We start from the raw sequence: 13,136 nt of genomic DNA on the forward strand, positions 1-13,136 counted from the left end.
TCTATACACTGTTCTGCTTTCCCCAGCCCTTAGGCAGAGCTCTATTTCAGCAGTGCTCTTGTAACCTCAATCAGAGCAGCAAATTTGCTATTTAGTCATTGACTTCATAACCCAACATAACTTTAAATAGTGGCAATTCTGAAATGTTTGTTAAATAAGTACATTTAAAATAAAGCAAATGGGTTATTTTTCCTGTGATTGACTTCTTTGGACATGAACCTTCTTCGTTGGGGGCACAAAATGTAGTATCTAAAGTTTGAATTCTTCCATTAGTTATTGGAATCACCTCTCAAGTCTTGAGTTTTTAAAAGGGGGAGAGAAAGGAGAATAAAGTAATGTAGGCATTAAGTATGGTAAAGGAAAATTGATGAAAAGAACTATGAGAAACTCATTATTTTGCATATTAAATTACCTCTCTATCAGAAATAAGTGAATTAAGTCAGAATACCCCTGTCAGACTTTCTTTTTTCAAGATTTGTTTCCGAGTTACAAAATACACAGAAATAAATATGACAGTTTTCTGTTTATTACTTTTCAAACAATATTAAGTTGATTGCTTTACTTTTCCCATAAGAAATCTGATGGCTGTCTTTTGGCCTAAAATATTTTAAAAAGAGTGAAGTTACTAATTAAGGAAGATATTGAAAAAATGAGAATCTGTAGTGCTCATATTACTCCTTGTGAACCTCATATGACTCTGAAAGACCTGGGCTGGAGTTCATGTGCATTGCTTATAAACATAAACTAACTAACACATCTGGAGTAGCTATGCCCCTCCTTCTCATTTCTCTTCACAACTGAGTTAATTTATACCCCTGTCTTTCATAGAAGAACCCCAAGAAGATATAGGCTTAGGTATCAATAGAAATAAAATCAAAATCGATTGATCCAGTCAAACTAAATATACAGGAAATGCTTACTTGTCCTCTAAACCTTTACTTAATGAAGAGAGATTATTTTTCAGGGTCTTAGGTAGATTTTTAGGTAAACTGGAAATTAAACTGTTACAAATTCTTGACTGTTGGATTAGTGAGCTTTGGTATCTAAATATAACTCCATTTGTTTTTAAATGGAGTAAGTTCAAAATTACTTTAGGAAAATGTTTCTGAAGATGTTATTGGATAGTAGGATTAGGGGGTGGAGTTGGCCTTAGAGAAATGAGTCATGTTAATAAAAAGGGCTTAAAAAAACAAATTCTTGCCTTAAGTGAGTATAACTCCAGAAGGTAGCACTGCCAAGGAATAGAAAAGCAAGATGAATGATGTGAAACTTGCTGTCTTGGGGGCTGAAGGAACAGGCAAATCTGGTGAGTGGTCGGTGATGTTTCCTATGGTAAAACTATAGAGCAAAAAACAAGTGAGAAATATGTTAAATGCATACGTAAATATATGTAGTAACATACCTTAACTTTGTATTAACTCATGCTCTCTTTCATCAGGAGTTTTCATATTTATAAGTAATTAATTTTATACTTATAGACTGTATAGATAGGCATACCAAGACAAGTGTTAATTTTTCTCTTGTTCTATTGATAAATAAAATCCATAGGAATCCTACCTACCACTGCAGCACCTCTTTCCGCACACCCATCAGTTGCCCAACAATGACCTTCAAAAGATTCTTCTGCCTTGAGACTAAGGGAAGATCTATGGATTATTTTTGTAAATGCAGCATTGCTAACTGAAAGAACTTGGAGGCCCATTGCTTTGTAAGATTCCTGGCAGCTGAGAAACAAGTGCTGTGACTTGAACAGCCATGTTTTGTTTATTTTATTTCATTTTGGTCACATTACTCTAGTGGTGAAGATGCCACCAGTACCACCTGAAACTAATTAACCATAACCAGTCCAGGAACTACAATAAGATAAACTTACATTAGATGTCCATTTCCTGTTTCCTGGATTTTGAAGGCGCTATACCCTTCAACAATTGCAAATGCTTATGTCTTTAACATATTAGCATATAGTACCTTGAAATCAGATTAAATTTGATAAAGAAAATAAAGAGATGTTATAGTTCTTGCATCTTAATGAGAAATCCCTTTCTGTTAAAAAAGGTAAGTTGCCTGATGTGTTTGCATTCATTAATTAATTACGACTGGGCAGCACGCCTAAGAGCATTTTCTTTCTAGCCTCCTAATCTTTATGACAGTGCAGTGAAAATCTTGCTGACTGGTATTTAGAGCAGAATTCAGTAAAGTTTTAAGGTCTTCTTAATGCTGGGTAATTTTTGAGCTGTAAGATAAAACCTTGCTGTGTCCTAATTAATTATCTGTCCTTACAGAAAAGACCCTAAATCCATCTTTTTTTTACTTTGCAGCCCTTATAGTAAGGTTTCTTACCAAGCGATTCATTGGAGAATATGCTTCTAATTTTGGTAAGTCACTACTCTAGGCTTTCTTCACCTTAAAAATCATCAGCATAATTAAACCACAATTAAGATCAGTGAGGCAGCATTTTAATAGAATCCTTCCCTTTGTGCATGTGTAAGTAACTTTTTATTCATAGATTCAGGTTAGAGATTCCAAAATAAATACTTGAATTGATTGTTATTTTATAAAATTCATCCAATTTGATGTTAACACAAACAAATTAGAAATTAGTTTTTTCTCAGAAATTATTAAAGCTGGGGTTCTCTCCCCCAAATATTATAAAACAAATTTGAAATTAAATCAACATCTATTGAAAGGTAAGGACAATTTTTGTTGTAAAATCTTGTGAAAAGAATAGGAAAATTATGCTTTGACCAAATATCGTTTCATAATTATCTAGGTTGCTTATGTAACTTTCAGAAAAATTGTAAAATAGATGCCAGGGCATGTTGGTTGAATCTTCAGATCGTTTCACTATCTCTACTATAAATTTCTGTTATTTTGATCAGAATTAACATGACATATGGCAAGTACATGGCATTAAAAAGTGGGCAATTTTGCCAGAGTTTTGAGTATATTTTTGGATCAGCAATAAATATATGTACTGGGACTATCTTACCTGATTGGATGAATGGAGAAGAAAAGTTTTCTTTTTTAAACAAGAACAACAGACTTATAGGAAATATATATAAGAATTGGGAGGAAGGGGAATGATCTTTTTGTTCTGTAATATTTATTTAGAGTAAGAGGTAGTTACAGTTATAAAAAACAGCAACAACAACAACAAAATCTTGAGCACTTATTCATGAGGTAGCATTACTAGAGTATTTCAGAAAATATTGCTGAAGCATTGTCCTGCACTGTTTCCTACATGTGCCCAACAGTATTATAGTCCATTCAGTATTGTGAATATTTTAGGGCAAGTGCTGATTATAAAAAAAAGAAAGACAAATTCCTATTGTTCCATTTCTAGGTCAGTATAATCTTAGTCAAAAGCGTTGAGTTAACACACAAGCTAGGAGTCAGTCATGAGAAAATGTTCCAGAACTGAAAAGCAAAATAAAGCAACCTGAAAAAAACATCAACAGCAACAACAGATCACCTTAATTTTTTATAAAATATCTTTTTAATAGAGATGTAAAAGACAGAAATGTGTAAACATTTCATTGAGACTTGAGACATTTTAAAAAGACAAAAAAATGACTGAAAGTCACCAGTGTGTGAAGACAGTCTAGCAAAATAAATGACACCATTTTGGAACTGAAGGCTGAGGGGAAATAATTGAATTCTAAAAAGTTAAGAGCTGGTGACCCCTGTTGGCAGTTTTTGAAATTTGCACATGGATATTCTGTGAATATCTGCTATATCTGCTATTAGGTGGTACAGAGTATTTTTCAAAATAGGTAATGATTTTGTGTCTGGATGCCATTTTGTACAGAAGAAAGAAAGAATTTTGTCAAAAGAATGGGATAACAGTTACAGAGAATAATTAATTAGTTAATTCAACAAATATTTATTGCGCACCTACCATGTCTCAGGTAGAGAGGTAGAGAGATGAAGCAGTGAATCAGAAAGACAAATATATCCAATCCTCATACATTTTACAATCTGGAAGGAAGTCAGCCAAAAATTAAAGATTAATTATGTCATATGATGATACCTGCTATAAGGAAAAAGAAAATAGCAAGGGAGAGTGGCACTAATAAAATATATGGGAATCTAAAATCAGGTGTAGACATTGGTGAGGAGGCGACATCTGGACAGAAACATGAGATAGTAAAGATTGAATCATGAAGCTATCTGGGGGGATACAATCTAGGCAGAAGAAATAATTGCCCAAGTTCTGAGGCAGGAACTTTCTGAAAAAATTGAGAAATGTTGTGGAAGACAGAGTAGTGTAAGTGGACAGGATCTGAGAGGTAGTAGCCAGAAAAGGCCACCTTTTGGGTGACTAGATGATGAGGGACATTCTCAGGCACTTTATAGACTTTGGATTATCCTGGCAAGAGGGAGAAGACACTTTTCATATATATTGAGAAAATATAAGGGAAATAGGAGTAAAATAACACAGATGAGTTAAAAGTCTTTTTAATAATCTAGATGAAAAGTAATGATGGCTTGGACCAAGGTGTTAGCAATGACAGTAATGAGAGATAGACAAATTCAAAATATCCTTTAAAGGTAGCATGAGAAAGAATTTTTAATAGAATAAGTACAGGATGTAAGGGAAAGAAAGATCTAGATGATTTCTTAAGATTTTTTAGTCTGAAAAACTGGAGTTATGGATTTGCCTCTCAATGGAATGGGAAACTGTGAAAGATTAGTCTTTGCAGGGAGATCAGGGGTTCACTTTTAAATATGTTAAGGTTGAGATGTGTGTCAGATATCTAAATGAAGATGTCTACTAGGAAATTACTAGTGACTAGAGTTCAGGGAAGAGGTCTGGTATATAAATACAAATTGGTTTTTCTCAGTAGTTGGTAGTATATAAAGGCTTTTGGCAGTACAGCAATCAGCAAGGGAGTGGGTGTTGATTGAGAAGAGATACTGGAACTAGATCATGTTTGGAGCATGGGAAGCTATAGTGGGACAAATAAAAAAAAGATTGATATGGAGCAACAGGAGGATAAAGAAAAAAATGAGTGTATGAACTTGAAAGCCATGTGAAGGAACATTGTCAAGAGTCAGGAGTGACCAACTACATTAATGCTGATAAGGCAATATCAAGACAGAAGTGATCCTTGAGTCTAAAAACACAAATATTTTTTATTTTATTTTATTTTATATATTTTTACATCTTTTTCATTTTTGTACAATGTATGCATTTTCACCTCGATTTTTGGTCCCTGTGAAATTCCCACCACCCATTCATTCACCTGTGACCTATCACTGTGGTCCCTTGTGCAGTTTTAGACAAGTTATTGTTGTTAAAGCCTGACTGGAATAATCTAAAAAGCATGGGGTGAGAGAGAAGGGACACAAAATGTAGATACTTCCCACAAGACAAACAGAAAAATAGGGAAAGAATTGAGATTGTGGGACCGAAAAGATAATTAAATTAGAAGAAATTCAGCTGTTAGTAATTATATAGTAAAGAAAGATTTATAGTTCAGAAGAGAGAGGTAGCACTGGTAGTAGCATGTCATTCTAGTTGATAGTGAATTGGTTGGCCTTAGAGGGAAACACAGCATTAATCCATAGTACTAGGCTGGAAGACAGCTATATAAATACAAAAACATGGGGGTAAAAGTTATGGTAAAGTTCATTTATAAGAAATATATATGAACAGTATAACAAATGCATGCTTTTCAAACACTGGTTGTAAATAAAAGCCATTGTACCACTCCATTAAAATATGTTTGATTGAATTTGCCATACTGTAATCTAAATTTGAGTTCTTTATTAAACTTTGGTTTGTTTCTGTACAGATAATGAAAATATGCATATTTTTCAGAATCAATCTATAATAAGCATTTGTATCTGGAAGGAAAGCAACTGAATCTGGAAATATATGACCCTTGCTCTGAAGTAAGTAAATACTTAAGTAAGTAAAGCAAAATACTAATAATTTTATTCATTTGTGATTTGAAGAAAATATATGAGGAGTTAAAACTAAAGTTTCGGCACTCCCTGGTGGCACAGGTGGTTGAGTACAGCACTGTGAAACCGTTTGCAGCCTCTGCAGTGCTGATTCGATCCCGGCTGGCTAGGGAGAAGCCCACATGGCATGGCAGTCCTCTCCTGTCGCGCCCGCTGCTCCCCTCAGCAGTGTATTTCATCAGTCTGCCTGTTCTATTCCCCATTCTATCTCTGGTGAATCCTCTCACCCTCCCACACATCTGGTCTGTACCCTGATTCTTGATTAAATAAGTAAGTAAATAAATAAATCTTAAAAAATAAAAACAACCTAAAGTTTCCCCTCAATTTTAATTATTTAAATTTTAAGAGCTTATTTTTAATGTTGTAAATTCCATTAGTTAACTTCTCTGTAAAGACACAAAAAAATGAAGTTTCATATATCTTTAAAATAGCAACATTAGGATATATTCATATCATTTTTCTATCAGGTCACATTATACCTCAGATGTTAATAGTTGAATGGCTTATCAACTCAGTTTATATTTTCACTAAGTTGTATTTGTGACTAACCACTATGAGCAAAGCATAGAGTACATTTTAAGTACAGATTCCTTTTTTCACTCAGTTACAAAAAAATTAAAATAGGATGATAAAAATAAGAGAAGGAATTACCAGTTGTTCAAAAGAACTCCATGTAGGGGCCTTTCTGATGGCTTAAGGGGTTAAGATGCATCCTATAAAGCTGTCTGCAGCCAAGGCAGCATGAGTCCGATCCCCAGCCAGGGAGCTACCCACATGGCACAGCAGATCTCTCCTGACTATTTCAGTCAATCTGCCTGTTCTGTTCCCCACTTTGTCTCTGGTGAATCATCTTACCCCTGCAACTCTGGCCTGTATCCCAGTCCTTGCATGCATAAATAATGTTTTAAAGATTTATTTATTCATGCATACAAGAACCGGGGTACAGGACAGATGTGTGGGAGGGTGAGAGGATTCACCAGAAACAGAGCAGGAAACAGAACAGGTGGGCTGACTGAAATACACTGCTGAGGGGAGCGGTGGGTGAGACAGGAGAGGTCTGCTTCACCATGTGGGTATCTTGCCAACCGGCAGGGATAAACTCTTACTGCAGAGGCTGCGGATAACTTCACAGTGCTGCGCTCAACCACCTGCGCCACCAGGGGAGGCCCTAAATAAATAAATTTTGAAAAAAAGAACTTCATGTTACAGTGTCTTTTAGATAATTAAAACATCCCTTAAAAAATCTTTTTAGCTAAACCCTATATTTTTTTACTGATTTGAATCTAATTCCAAAACCAATAGATATTCCATTAGTAATATAGATAGATACTATAATAATTTTCAAAGGAAATATGTGGATATTAATTCAAAAGGAAATTTATCACAAATTAGTAAAGGTAGAGATAGTATTTCTAAAGAGAAAAGTTATAAAATGAGATATATGTAACTTTACTGTAGTTCCTGTATGTCCTAAAACCTTAATCACTTAACAAAGAGGGTAAAAAGGAAGGGAAACAAAGAAATCCATTTTTGTAAACATTAGTATTTGGCTTATTGAAATTTCTTCCATGTGAAATTGGTTTCCATTAATTGTCTAAAGTGTAAAATACAGGTATCAGATCCTACCATTTTCAAAGTGCTTGCTTTGTTTTCAGCCACAGAAAGCAAAATTTTCCCTCACAAGTGAACTGCATTGGGCAGATGGGTTTATTATTGTGTATGACATCAGTGACAGGTCTTCATTTGCTTTTGCAAAAGCACTGATCTACAGAATCCGAGAGCCACAAAGTAGTCATTGTAAAAGGTGAGATACTTTTCATTCCTCTCCTCTTTTTCTTTAGTAAATCATCATGTAGCTGTAAGCATCATTAGGAAGAGTTTAATACAGACTTCCAATTACAAAATTTAACAGCCCTGAACAATTCACCTTCCATTCCACAGGAGTTACACATGTAGTAAAAGGAATAAGATGAGAATGCTTTATATCCTGGATGACATAAACAGTTACTTGCCCCGAGTAAATGGCTATTTTACAAGACAGCTTCTATTGTTAACATGACACTCAGCAGCAAAATAATGGTTCTCTGTGCATAAGATAGTTAGCTTTCCAACCTTTCCTTTCATTCCCTCAAAAATGTAAAGGATACTAAATAAATCCAGATTTATTACATTTGGCATCCAATTCCTAGCTATTGAGTTATTCAGTCTATCAAAGCAAAATAGACTTAATTCTAAATATGAAAATACAATTTTCTACACTTCACCTCCTTAAATAGCTGATCAACAATTCCTTATTGTTAATTACCTTGAGACAAGTAACTATAAAGGAAGACATATCTGTACCTTAAACCATTCTGGCACTCAGATATGTTTAAACATAGGAATTTCCCATTTTAGTTTTGCTTATGTTTTAGTCTTTTTCGTTTGAATATTTGGTTTTCTTCAGCATGCTGATGGAAAGGATTCTTTGTATTCTTAGGCAGTTTTGCTGTTAGAGTCTAAAATACATTCTACTTTAGAAAGCAAAAAAGCACAGTGTTATTACTGACAATTGGTATATGTGTTTTTTATATCAATTTTAAATGCCCACTATCTGAAACCATCAGAAAATAATTGATAAGGAGTATTTCCCAAGAAACAGTTGATGTAAATTCCTGTTTGTATCTGATTGTCCTTAGGTAAAACTTCTTTACTCTTCATGTCTCATTTCCTAATTATGTACTGATGGAATTTCGGAATCAGGAGAAAAGAATGTGGGTCTACTAAAGTACTTTATAATTCTGATTACCTGTAATAATGCTGATTTTTAAAAGAATTGCAGCGTTTCAATCATTAAATGCCTTGTCTTTAAATACTATGACCTAGGTTAGATACACTAATGAAATTCCTTTGAAATTCTTCCAAATCAAAAGCAGCACTCAAAAATACTTGAAAATTGAAAATGGAAATCTGTATTTGAAATTTGGAGACAATCTTCTTAATTTACTCAGTACATTTTTGGAATATTCCAGTTTTCAGTCTGTAGATAAACTAGGAAAGCAAAATATTGTTTAATAAAATCTAGTATTTGTGACTCAACCTTCTAATTATTTCATTTACCATTCCCGATTGACCTTTTACAGTAATTGTGGGTGCTGTATAGATAAAATTATTACTGATATCATCAAAAGTCCAGAACATACAGTGCTTTTTTCCCCTCCTTGTTCATGCTGCCGTGTAAATGAAACCACCTCTTATTGGAATCTGGGGACAAGATCCCTTTAGATAGAGTTTCAGACTTGTTATTATAACCATTACTCCCTCCTCCCCTTGCCCCCACCCTGTAAATATCCTGGCAGAATTCCATGCCATTTAAGAGGTAGGGGTCTTACTATACTCTTCAAATGAAAGTTAGCTTTAAGGAGTTTCACTCTATTACAATATTTGGTACTGGTATCTAAAAACCAATATTTGGTATTTGCTGGCGATATTACTAAATGTATTTTCTAGATAAGCAGAAAGATTGTACAAGGTCATGAGATTGTAAAATTTTCTACAGAACATGTTTTATGGATATTAACAAGGTATAGCAATGAGTATTGAGTCATATTTTTCCTTAGGAAAATTATATCTAGATTTACTGTTCAATTGCAGTAACTGTTCAGTAAAGAGACATTTATTATTTGTTGTCTTTCAACTGCTAAGGAAGTGAAAAATAACACTTAGTAAGCATTTTTCATTATCAGGCCTTATGCTTCGTACTTTTATCTACATTAGTTCATTTAATATCTGTGAGAATTCTGGTTGAGGAGAACTATTTTACCATTTTTTTTATATGTAAGGAATCTGAAAGTAGGAAAAGTACTAATCATGCATTGCTAATAAAAAGAACCAGAATTCAAGAGGTTTGTGTCACTTTATATCCTATCCTTTCAGAACCTGTCGCTTCCATGTCATTCCATCAAAAATAATTTTTCTAAGTAATAGGGGTTATCTGTCATTACACATATACACATGACCAAAATTAACACATGCTCAATATTTTTTCTCTTTGTTTTATAATCCTTGTCGTATAAGCTTATTTAATTAAAAAGAAGTTAAAACAATCTTGCTAAATAATTGTGTATCTGTATTTCAGAACTGTGGAATCAGCAGTGCTTTTGGTTGGTAACAAGAAAGATCTCTGTCATGTGCGAGAAGTTGGCTGGGAAGAAGGGCAAAAACTGGCCCTGGATAACCGATGCCAGTTTTCTGAACTGTCTGCAGCAGAGCAGTCTCTAGAGGTAGAAATGATGTTTATCAGAATTATCAAGGACATCCTGACAAACTTCAAACTCAAAGAGAAGAGACGACCCAGTGGATCTAAATCAATGGCCAAATTGATCAATAATGTATTTGGAAAGAGAAGAAAATCTGTTTAGTAGACATGTGATCCTAGGGGATTTATTATATTAGAGAGTTTCAAACATACACATGATAATTAAATTTACCCTTTGTACATAATTATTTTTTCTAAAAATCCTCATAGTGATATGAAATGATTGAATATGAACCACAGTTGTGTTTTCAAACACATAGTTTACCTTCTTGTTTTTTTTTTTTTTTATCTTGTACACTCTGCTACACACTTAGCCTTTTCTTTATCACACAAAGTAACATTTGGTATAGCATGTTGTTGGGTTGCTGTCCAGACTACTGCCTTGCCAAATAAATTGTTTATAATTTATGAAACTACTTCATAGGCTTCGATTTATTTTTAGTTTATATATTTCTCTTGGATGAAATATGTGATAATATTCAAATAGTTAATATATTATAGTATTTATCAGTTTGTGAACATTCATGAGCTATTTAATAGAAATGCTTGCATTTAATTTTTAAGCCTTTGCAACAATCCAGTAGGTTATTTGATATTGCACAAATTTTACATATTATTTAGGCTTTAAGTTAAATTTCTTGTCAATAAGTAGTTGATCTGATGATGAAAAAAATCTGCCTTTCCTTATGTAGTAGACTAATAATACAAAGAAAATAACTTATACAGATTTAACTTTTTATATAAAGCTAAGTCTTTTTTTAGTTCATAGAGAAATCTATATATTTTAGGAAAAAACAAAACAAAACAAAAAAAAAAACACCTGGTTGCATGTATATAACCTGGAAGGCATTATTACCCTGAGAAACATACTGTACTAGATGAACAGTTTGGGCCTTCTCAGATTACTTTGAATACAGTTTCTATCAGGAGAATGATGCATACCTCCTAGTCTTCAGCACCACTTGTAGCTGGCTTGCCTGAGCCTATTGCCTGCTATATTTCAAGTTGCAGTCCTAGGCCTGACTTCAGCCACATTGCTGTTAATTAGGTTAGAGCTCAGAAAAAAATTGGGAAAACAAGCAGTGTTGCACACTCATGGTTAACATGTGTGGGCAAGAACCTGCAAACCAAGGTGAAGATTATCTTGGCTGGCAGACTAGTGTGGGCAGGGGTGGCATGGAGTGTTAGGCTGGATAGGAGAGAATTCTTTGACATGTGTTACTCACCAGAGTTGTGAATCAGCATCTTAGGAGCACAATCTAGGGCTTGTCTATGTAGCCTTGCTATTCCTTACAAATCTGATCTTGATGATACATTAGAGCAAGACTAATAGTTACAACAGAACTTTGTGTGGTACTACACAAATATATAGATCAGAACATTCAAAACAATAAGGGAGTTAGAATTAATCTGGCATGTTGCATCCAAGAATCCTCATCTGATTGTGTTCCCTTGAACAATTCAGAAGAATGTGGTTTACGAAGGAAATGAGGAATGCCCTGGTGAGTGGGCACGGACAACTCTGAGAAACTTAATAGTTGACTTTGATTTGTAGGTCAGAATTGACAGTGGGAATGCTGCCATCAGATTAGCTCGTCAAAATTAGTGTAGATGAGAGTCCTGCAACAGCAGAACTGTTATCCACCCACTCAGCCCGCTCCCCCCAACAAAAATAATGGTGCCATTTCCAGGGTAGAGGTTCTATGTCTGATTCTGACTATTGAAAACTTAGAAGTGACCAACTTAATTGAAGCGAAGTCCAAGTTGTGGACGCTTGCATCACTTCAATCCCTGCTATGGTCACTGTTATCGTAGTCCCATTTCATAAGCACAAAGGGAACACAAAAAAAGAGGTAAGGTGTTATCTATAGGACAGGTCCAGATGATTATAAAGTGACTTTCTTTGGTAGATGCTCTGTGATGGGCATTACATCATACTCAAAGAACTGTATATTTTATGTCCTCCATGAGAGATCCATTCTTCAACACGGTTTTACAAGTCCTCTTTGATCTTTATTTTCTGCTCTTACCTCTTACAGATCTCTGACCTACTGGAAAAACCACTGATCACTGCCTAGAAATCTGTGCATGCCACCTTTTTTACCATATCAGGTAGAAAGCAAAATGTATTTCTTGAAGTTCTAGCAAATAGGATACTTTTCTTCTACTAATGAACTTCATGATTATTCTGTGTAAAAACATAGTGGGTGTACTCTGTCTCCTTTTTGACCAGCACTAGTCCATCAAGCTTCAGTGAAATGGTTTCCTGTCAATAAAGAACCTTCAGACTAAATTGCAGTTTAAATGAGAAACCTTTATTGCATAGTACTATTCTAACAAATTCAGTGATAACATTTTTAGTCAATTATTTGTAGGGACTTTATTCATCAATTATAGTTTCAATATTGATTTTATTTAAATGTTAGTTTAAGCACTTGTAATTTAATTTTTTTTTAGTATTTTCCTGGATGATCTCACTTTCTTGGATTTTGTCTTTAATCTTTAAAACTTTTCCAGTTGAAGATCCTTCAAGGGGTGTTTTGTATTAAAAACAACATGTTTATCCATGTTATAATGAAGAACTCTACCATCAAAATGGTGTTAAAATTCTTTTATAGTAATCATGTGTATGTACCTGTGGTAAGTCAGAGATCAGAATTTCTCTGTTGAGGATTTTACTTATATTTGTGTATATTTTAAAACTCTATTTGTGACACTGATTTTTTTCTTAGCAAGATGACTTAGGGGCATTGTTATATAAACTCTATGGAACATAATAAAAAGAACAAGCATTCTCTCACACGCAGAAATGGCTATGAGAGGTGATAGGTATGTTAGTTAATTCAATTTTGGTAATCATTTCACAATA

At 34.1% G+C, this 13,136-nt stretch overlaps 1 protein-coding gene across 2 annotated transcripts; it reads left to right on the forward strand.

Annotated features, from left to right (window-relative positions):
- The first annotated feature begins 1,209 nt into the window (after positions 1–1,209).
- RERGL (RERG like) lies at positions 1,210–10,685 on the forward strand. 2 transcript variants are annotated; one of them, XM_037515275.2, is made up of 5 exons: positions 1,210–1,306; positions 2,319–2,375; positions 5,825–5,898; positions 7,626–7,774; positions 10,088–10,685. In XM_037515275.2, the coding sequence occupies exons 1-5, from the start codon at positions 1,255–1,257 to the stop codon at positions 10,368–10,370; spliced, it is 615 nt and encodes a 204-aa protein (XP_037371172.1). In that variant the 5' UTR covers positions 1,210–1,254; the 3' UTR covers positions 10,371–10,685. The 2 variants fall into 2 exon arrangements, with proteins under 2 accessions (XP_037371172.1, XP_054552391.1); XM_054696416.1 differs by having other exon boundaries at positions 1,217–1,306; positions 7,608–7,774.
- The last annotated feature ends 2,451 nt before the right edge of the window (positions 10,686–13,136 follow it).

This window comes from Talpa occidentalis, unplaced genomic scaffold, assembly GCF_014898055.3.
Source record: "Talpa occidentalis isolate TD23 unplaced genomic scaffold, MPIMG_talOcc4v2.1 talOcc4.16, whole genome shotgun sequence".
Classification (NCBI taxonomy): Eukaryota; Metazoa; Chordata; class Mammalia; order Eulipotyphla; family Talpidae; genus Talpa; species Talpa occidentalis.

Excerpts from the sequence above, each read along its gene's own strand:
- RERGL (XM_054696416.1), top strand. The coding sequence starts at position 1,255 with ATGAATGATGTGAAACTTGCTGTCTTGGGGGCTGAAGGAACAGGCAAA. Across the intron at positions 2,376-5,824 it reads AGAATATGCTTCTAATTTTG|AATCAATCTATAATAAGCAT; the intron begins GTAAGTCACTAC and ends CATATTTTTCAG. Across the intron at positions 5,899-7,607 it reads TATATGACCCTTGCTCTGAA|TGCTTGCTTTGTTTTCAGCC; the intron begins GTAAGTAAATAC and ends CCATTTTCAAAG.